The sequence below is a fragment of the Chinchilla lanigera genome, unplaced genomic scaffold (assembly GCF_000276665.1).
Source record: "Chinchilla lanigera isolate Chin_1 unplaced genomic scaffold, ChiLan1.0 scaffold00084, whole genome shotgun sequence".
Lineage (NCBI taxonomy): Eukaryota > Metazoa > Chordata > Mammalia > Rodentia > Chinchillidae > Chinchilla > Chinchilla lanigera.
Genome location: NW_004955485.1, coordinates 8,517,362 through 8,524,629, shown reverse-complemented (window position 1 = coordinate 8,524,629; position 7,268 = coordinate 8,517,362). Strand labels below are relative to the sequence as shown.

The 7,268-nt window shown below is 61.3% G+C and overlaps 1 protein-coding gene across 1 annotated transcript; it reads right to left on the bottom strand.

Annotated features, from left to right (window-relative positions):
• Positions 1–2,897: 2,897 nt before the first annotated feature.
• Fgf8 (fibroblast growth factor 8 (androgen-induced)) lies at positions 2,898–7,218 on the bottom strand. Its single transcript, XM_005403931.2, has 3 exons — positions 7,005–7,218; positions 4,021–4,127; positions 2,898–3,268 (listed from the first exon to the last, which is right to left on the bottom strand). Exons 1-3 carry the CDS (start codon positions 7,216–7,218, stop codon positions 2,978–2,980), a joined length of 612 nt encoding a protein of 203 aa, XP_005403988.1. The 3' UTR covers positions 2,898–2,977.
• Positions 7,219–7,268: the final 50 nt, after the last annotated feature.

Sequence of the window (7,268 nt, the reverse complement as noted above, 5' to 3'; positions counted from 1 at the left end):
CTTGCCTATCGCCCTGGTGACTTCTGGCCCGTGGGGAGGGCAGGGCCCTGACTCTTTTCAAAGTTTCTAGAATGATGCTGGGCCAGGTGTGACGGCACACACCTGTGATCCTAGCACGAGGCAGGCAGGAGGATCCGCGTAAGTTTGAGGACAGCCCGGGCTACATAGTGAATTCAAGGCAAGCTGGGACTGCATAGGGACACCCTGCCTCAAAACCAAACGAACAAAAAACACAAAGCTAGAGTGACGCCCCGCTGGACATGTAGCACAGTGGCGGAGGACGACTTTCCTCGAGCTCCAGTGCATAGGGGCGCAGGAGCGGGAGGAAAGATCTCCCTCCTTCCAGCTGAGATTGGGGCTGGTCTTCCCCAGCTCTGGAGGGACAGGAGTGGCTCTGCTTTGGGCTTGGAGGGGCTCTGCGTGTGAGGGCATCCCGAGGGCTGCGGAAGGGGAGGGGCCCAGAGGACAGAGGCAGAACAGCGAAGGTGGCCTGCGGTCTCTCCGTGGACAGACGGCCTGCACACGGCCTCAGGGCCTGGCGTCAGCTTCCACACAGATCTCAGCAGCCCCCAGGCCCTCTGAGGCCACTGAGACTCTGGGACACAGTGGCTGCCCTTTTGGCTGGGACAGCACACTCATCCTCCCCTCTCTAGGCCTTGCTACGCTCCTTGCTTGTTTTCCCCGGAATAAATGGGCTGAGCACACTGGGCGGCAATAACCCCTTGAAATCAGTTGTTATCACAGCTAACAACCAGTTTGGCTGCAGTTCAGGCTGTTAACTATCAAACCACTAAGTGCCGGTAATGATTGATTCTTGGCCAGTTGCAGCTTGAGCGGGCTGTAAAACCCCATTAGCAAGGGCTCCGGAGGCAGCAACTTGGAGATAAACAAGTTGGTGGGTGCTGCAGCTCAACCCTGTCCCCTGGCCTGGGCTCAGCTCCCATGGGTCCCTGGCCTGGCAGTCAGCTGGAGGCGGCCCCTCTCCAAGCCTCAGACGGACTCACAGACCCAACCCCCACCCTGTGTCCACCTGTCCCACCCGGCCAGGTCTCGCTGGACTCTCTGGACACAGCTCACCTCATCTCCCCTAGATACCAAGATGGGGGCAGGATTCCAACCCAGCACCCCCAGGGCCCCGGCATCCCCAGCCGGGGCTGGAGGCTTAGCTTCGGCCTAGCCAATGCCCGGCCTGGGCCCAGCCCTGCTGCACTCGGTGGCCAGGATCACAGGCGGGGAGCCTGACATTCCACCCCACCCCAGACTCCCTCCTCCCCTGTGGCTTCCCCTAGGAATTGCTCTCGAACAAATGAAATGTGGGTAATTACTGGGCCAGGGGCTGGACAGGCGGCCGTGCAGATGAAAGCGTTTCCTGGACGGTCTCTTCATTTGCATGGCATCAGAAGCTGCTCAGCAGGTGTGACTTTTCCCACAGTGAGACCCTCGCTCCCTGCACAATAAAGCCAGGCTGCTCACCCAGAATTAATTAAAGGGGGAGGGGAGCAGAGAAGGCACCAAGAGCTGGGGGAACCGGGAGGGAGACGTCCAGAGCCCCCCACGCCCGTTTCTGGGGGGGACTAGGACAATCCACTCCCTCCAGAGCCCCTCACCCTTCCTGTAGGCCACGGGCAAAGCCCACGGCACCCCAGCCTCTCCACCCGAGGCTCCCCGCTGAGCCCTGGACTTCCCGGTGCACCCAGCGGCTGGGCCTGGAGCCTGGGCGGCACCCATGCCAAGGGAGACTCCAAAGACCCGAGGGCAGCTGCTTCTGACTGGGCTGCGGGCGCAGTCCCGGGGCAGCCAGAGGCCCAGGAGGCACAGGTGTGAAGACCGGCGGCTCGACACCAACCTCACCGCGGATGCAGAGTCCACTTCCCCACCCTCCCCGCCATGCTGCCGGCCGGCCTGCCCCACACTTCCGTCCTGCTGCCTGGTCCTCTGGATGTGGCCACCTCTGCCCCGGGCCCTGCTGGGTTGAGCTCTGCCCTGGCCCAGCCTCCCCTCAGGACCTGCCCAGGACCTGCCTAGCACCCGGCTCCTCTCGCCCTAGGCCCTCTCTGAGGTCAGAGCTCCCCCACGCTAGCACTCCTTCCCCGTGGCCGGTGTGCACATGGCTCGGGCGGTCCTCTCCAACATAGCACCACCCTGGTCTCTGGCAGCTGCTTTCATTTTTCGGAGCCTGGTTCTCAGAAAGAACTGGTTCTGCACCTCTCGCATAGGCAAGGCACAGAAAGGAGCACTTCCTCAAAGACTGGAATCCACCCCAGCCTGGGACCGGCTCATCGGTTCTGGCTGAGGTGACCGTGGCTGGGGGAAGTGTCTGCAGTGACTTCTGTTGAGAGCTGTCTGACAGCGTCCGGGACCAGCTCAGAGCCGCTCCTGGACCCTTCCTGCTTCTGACCTCTCAGGAAAGCCCTCCAGTGACAGGGATAGGGGGCGGCTGACAGGCAGGGTCCCTGCTCCGGATGGAGGGATGTCACAGTCAGCTGGTGCCTGACCTGTCCCCCGCTGCCAGCCACCCTGGGCAGCATGGGTGTGCGTGTGCATGTGCGTGTGGGTGTGCCTACGCGTGTGGGTGTAGGTCTCACTCTCCAGCACACACCTCTAATTTTTTAAATAAGCTAAACAGTGCAATCATTTGACAGCAGCGAGTGACAAGCCCCCCCGCGGGCCCCAGTCCTGCAAGAACCGACCGAGGCTCGGCTTGTGCTCCCTGGCCAGCACCTGCTGCTGCTGCAGGGCCTTGCGCACCTCTGTCAGATGCAGCGCCCACCCACCCTGGCAGCCCGGGCCGCTGACAGGCCTTCCTGGGAGCTAAGAACACAGACGCCACCGCCAGTGGAATACAAAAATAGATCCTCTCTTTTGTTTAAAAAACAGCAATAAAACCCAAGAGCAAATGATATCCACAACTAGGACACGGCCCTGCTCCTCCCGCCCTCGCCCCCCAGCGTCCGGCTCCTGCCCAGGCGCAGGACGTCTACCGGGGCTCTGGGGCCCAAGTCCTCTGGCTGCCACGCAGGCTGCGCGTGAAGGGTGGGTAGTTGAGGAACTCGAAGCGCAGGCTCTGCTCGGTGGTGTGGTGGCCGCGGGGCAGCCGCTTCATGAAGTGCACCTCCCGCTGGTGCTGCCGCGTCTTGGAGCCCTTTCGGGGCCGGCCCTTGCGGGTGAAGGCCATGTACCAGCCCTCGTACTTGGCGTTCTGCAGGGCCGTGTAGTTGTTCTCCAGCACGATCTCCGTGAACACACAGTCCTTGCCCTTGCCGTTGCTCTGCAGGCAGGGGGCAGACACGGTTACGGAGCCCCCCACGGAGGCAGCGTGCCAGCGCCCAGCAGCAGGTGTCACCCCAGCAGATGGCGAAGGCGCAGGACCCAGCCACACCCCCTGCCCAGGCGCCCGGTCTCTAATCCCTCACAACCTGCGGCCCACCCGGCAACTTCCTGTCGTTCTGGGCAGCAGCGACACATGGCCGGGCCCCGGCAGAGGCACAGAGTGAGGGGCCCGGAGCTGGCCTGCTGCCCGCTGCCCGGCCCCTAGGCCCTCAGGACTCTGTCCCCCACTCAGGGCGGCCACCCTGTGGGGGAGGGGAGGCCCAGAAGGAGACTGAGTCCCAAGCCGCTTGAGCCCAGGATGCCGGGAGCTCTGGGCTGGAGAGGAGCCGTGACTAATAGGCCCATTCCAGAGTGCGGCTGAGGGGCTGGGCCTGCGGCTTACTGAACATTCCAAATACTGGTACCATGTAATTGGACATAATAGCAAAGCAATTTGGCGATTTGTTAAAAAGATATATGGAATTTACCACCCCCGGCCCCTGTCCTAGCCTTCCTTTCTGTCCTCCTTCCATAGCTTTCTGACTCTCCAGCAGTTTCTTCCTCCCACCCCCCACCCACCCACCAGGTAACCCCCGAGGTGGCTGCTCCCCTCCGCACACCGGCCTGAGCTCAGCGCCCAGGAGTCCCAGAGGAGCCGTCAGCGGAAGCCGCCCCGCTCCGAGCCCACCCCACTCCCCTCCCCAGCCTCACCTTGGCGATGAGCTTCCCCTTCTTGTTCATGCAAATGTAGAGACCTGTCTCAGCCCCACGGACTCGAACCCGGCTCCCAAAGGTGTCTGTCTCCACAATGAGCTTGGCTACCGGGGAAGGTGCAGGATGGTCACTGAAGGGTACCTGACCCCACAGCTCCACAGCCTGTCCCCAGAGACCAGCCACATCCCAGCAGCAACCGGCCCAAGGGCCAGGCCTTCAAAACAGCCGCGCCGAGCTACCAATGTACTGTGCAGTCCTGACAGGCGTCAAGTTGGTTTTCTGGGCTTCGGACCGCACCTCGGGTCTACAGAGGGGCTTGGACAGGCTCACAGTTTACAAGGTGTGTTCCACACAAGGGTCCTGGGGCCATCCGAGTGAAAACGCTGACTCTGCATTCCTTCTGCCCTCTCTTCAGACCGTGATAACTTTTATGTCAAGGCTCTCAGGAGAATTTAACCTGATCAGAGTTCCATGGCTACCCCAAAGACCCTGTGGATCCTCCCACTCGGTATATCGCGTGCGTGCACTTCACAGGTCATTATGAACCTTGGCATGCAGGGGCTGACCCCAAAGGCAGAGATTCTCCCCTGACCCATCTCACAGCCCTGGTCACCCCTACCCCACCGAGTGGTGGCAGAGATGGGGACAGCTCTCCCTAGACACAGCGCAAAACTGCTTCTGGGACCTCAGCTGCCAGCTGGGAGGACCCCACCTCCTTCCCTCGACTTCCCAGGTGCCAGGCCTCAGCCCCAGCTTCCGGAATCAGCAACCCAACCGTCTTCTTCAACCTGCAGCTCAGCCGGATCTCTCACAGGCCCTGGCCACAGCTATCACCACCACCACCAAGTACTCTCTGCGGCGAAGAGCACGGAAACCCCAAGCGCCCCAGGAGGGCAGGATTCTGCGCCTTCTTCCCACCTCCTCCCCTCACACTTGTCCCGGAAGCTGCCCTTTCTGTGCAGCTGCTCTCGAGACATCCCAGCCAGAGGGCCAGGGCTGACCCCGCCGCGGGGAGAGGCCGCGTCTCCCCCCACACACACGCAGCGTGCAGTCTTTTCCCTCCTTGAGAAAGCAGCGCTGGGATGTTCTCTGTGTCCACACCTGGAGCCTTTTCTGCGCCCAAAACCAGTGCCAGGGTGGGGAGACACTGAGGCCAGCCAGGCAGCCTCACCGCCCTGCCTGTGGCTGTCCACCCCTCACACCTGCACAGGGCTGGAACCCAGCGGCCGAAGTCCCCAGCCTGGCCCAGTCCCCTCCGGGCCACCTCCCCTTGGGCCATCCACTCATCCCTCTCTGGGTCTGCCTTCTGGAGTGGGTGCTTTGCAGAGCTGAGAAAGTGCTGGCCGGAGAAGACGTGGTGCTGGCCAGAGAACCCACCGTGAAGGTTCCGGCGAAACGGGGCAGACAGGGATAAAGCGGGGGTTCAGGGGCTTCCTGAGCCCCTGGGGAAGCAATCAGGACCCCTTCCCTGTTCTCCAGACTCCTGGGGTCCTGCCCCATACCCTGTGCCTCAGTTCCTGGGGTCTCTAGCTCTTACTCCTGCCTCGCCGGCAGGGCCCAGGACACCTGGGAAGCCTCCCCTGGGTCTCAGGACATGCATTCTCAGCAGACGCCCCTGACTTCTCAGGACCAATCTGCCCGCTTCTCCTTCCCTCCACAAAATCCAAGGATCCTGAGCCATTTGCTGCAATCCGGCAAACCCTGGAGGAGCCAGGCCTTCCTTCCTCTCCTTGGAAGCTGAGAAAGGAGCAAGCAGCCACTTTGGAGGGACAAAGGGACCGCAGGCCCTGCTCTGCCAGCCCAGTGGGGGGGCCTGGCCACCAGGCCGGCCGCCCCCGCCCCCACCCCCACCCGGGGCGGCCCCCACCCCCACCGCAAGAGCCCGCTCTCCTTCCCTGAGGGACGGAGACCTGGGCTGAAGTTTACAGCAGCTTTTTCCCAACCAGGCTTTTGCAGAGCTTAACATTTTCAAACCTATTCTTCCACCCCAGTGACAGATTTATCCCAGGAAAATTATGTCTCCTCCTCCAGCTTTGAAGGGAAGTCAGCTACGTCGATGCAGAAAAAATGCAGCGAGACATACTCGATCCCCCAAACCGGCTTGCGAAGAGGAGAAAGTATTCAGGAAATGTTAAAAAAGGTGAAAGTAAGAAGAGTTTTAATCGCTCTGCCAGACGCGGGGGTCTCTCCAGAGATTCACAGAGAACAATCCTCAACCTCTTTTTTAACATTTACAGACTCGCAACTCCTTTCAAACTCCACCTCTGAAAACAGGCTGGTTCTTTCTCTGCTTTATATCATTCTTCATTCTTCTTCTTAGCTCTTAAAATGCCTCACCTTTTTATTGCGTTTTAATAGAGTCTTCCTCTCCCCTTTCATGCCTGTTTAACTTGGTCGTTATTTAAAGGTTTTTAACCTCACAATAATCGTTCTCTAAAAACACCGCCAGCCGCTTAGAGGGCCTGCTTCCCTCTCGGTACATCCAGGGCTCTGGAAACCGGCCCCGTTTCCAGGCAGAAATAGTGAGTGCTTTAGAAATCCATCCGTCCTCTGCCCCTCCGCCCGAAGGAGCTCCCTGTCCCACCACCCCACGGGGAGCCCCCGCCGCTGCCCCCGGTGTAACTGACCCTTCTGATCAAAGCGGTTGGAGGTTCACAGCACCCTCCCTCGCCAAGGTGGGCGAGCTCTCCCTGCCCCTTCCCACTCCCCTTTCGTGGGCCCTGGTGACGTATCTTCTTTCAAGAGCTTCCCTTAAACCCGGGCCCCCGCCCCTGAAGCCCCTTCCTCCACCTGCAGGGGGGCGGGGTACACGGGGGACCCCCGGAGCCATCCCCCGGCTGGGCAGGGAAGGGGCACCTGCGGACCAGGTCCCCCAGGGCCGTCCCCGGCCCTGCTCTCCAGCTGACCCTCGGTCCGCCTTGCTGCTTTAACTCCGTCCTCCCCGAGCCGGGAGCCCGCAGGACAGGCCTGGGGGCCCTTACCGAAGGGGTCCCCGTCGTCCGCCATGGCGTTGATGCGCTTGTTGGCCAGGACCTGCACGTGCTTCCCGCTGGTGCGGCTGTAGAGCTGGTAGGTCCGGACGAGGCGGCGGCTGAGCTGGTCCGTCACCAGGCTCTGCTCCCTCACATGCTGTGTAAAATTAGGTGAGGACTGAACAGTTACCTTTAGGAAATTGAAAAATATACAACACGCCATTATAATGCTACTCCGCCCGGGCCCGCGCGGCCCTCGCCCCGCTGCCCCCG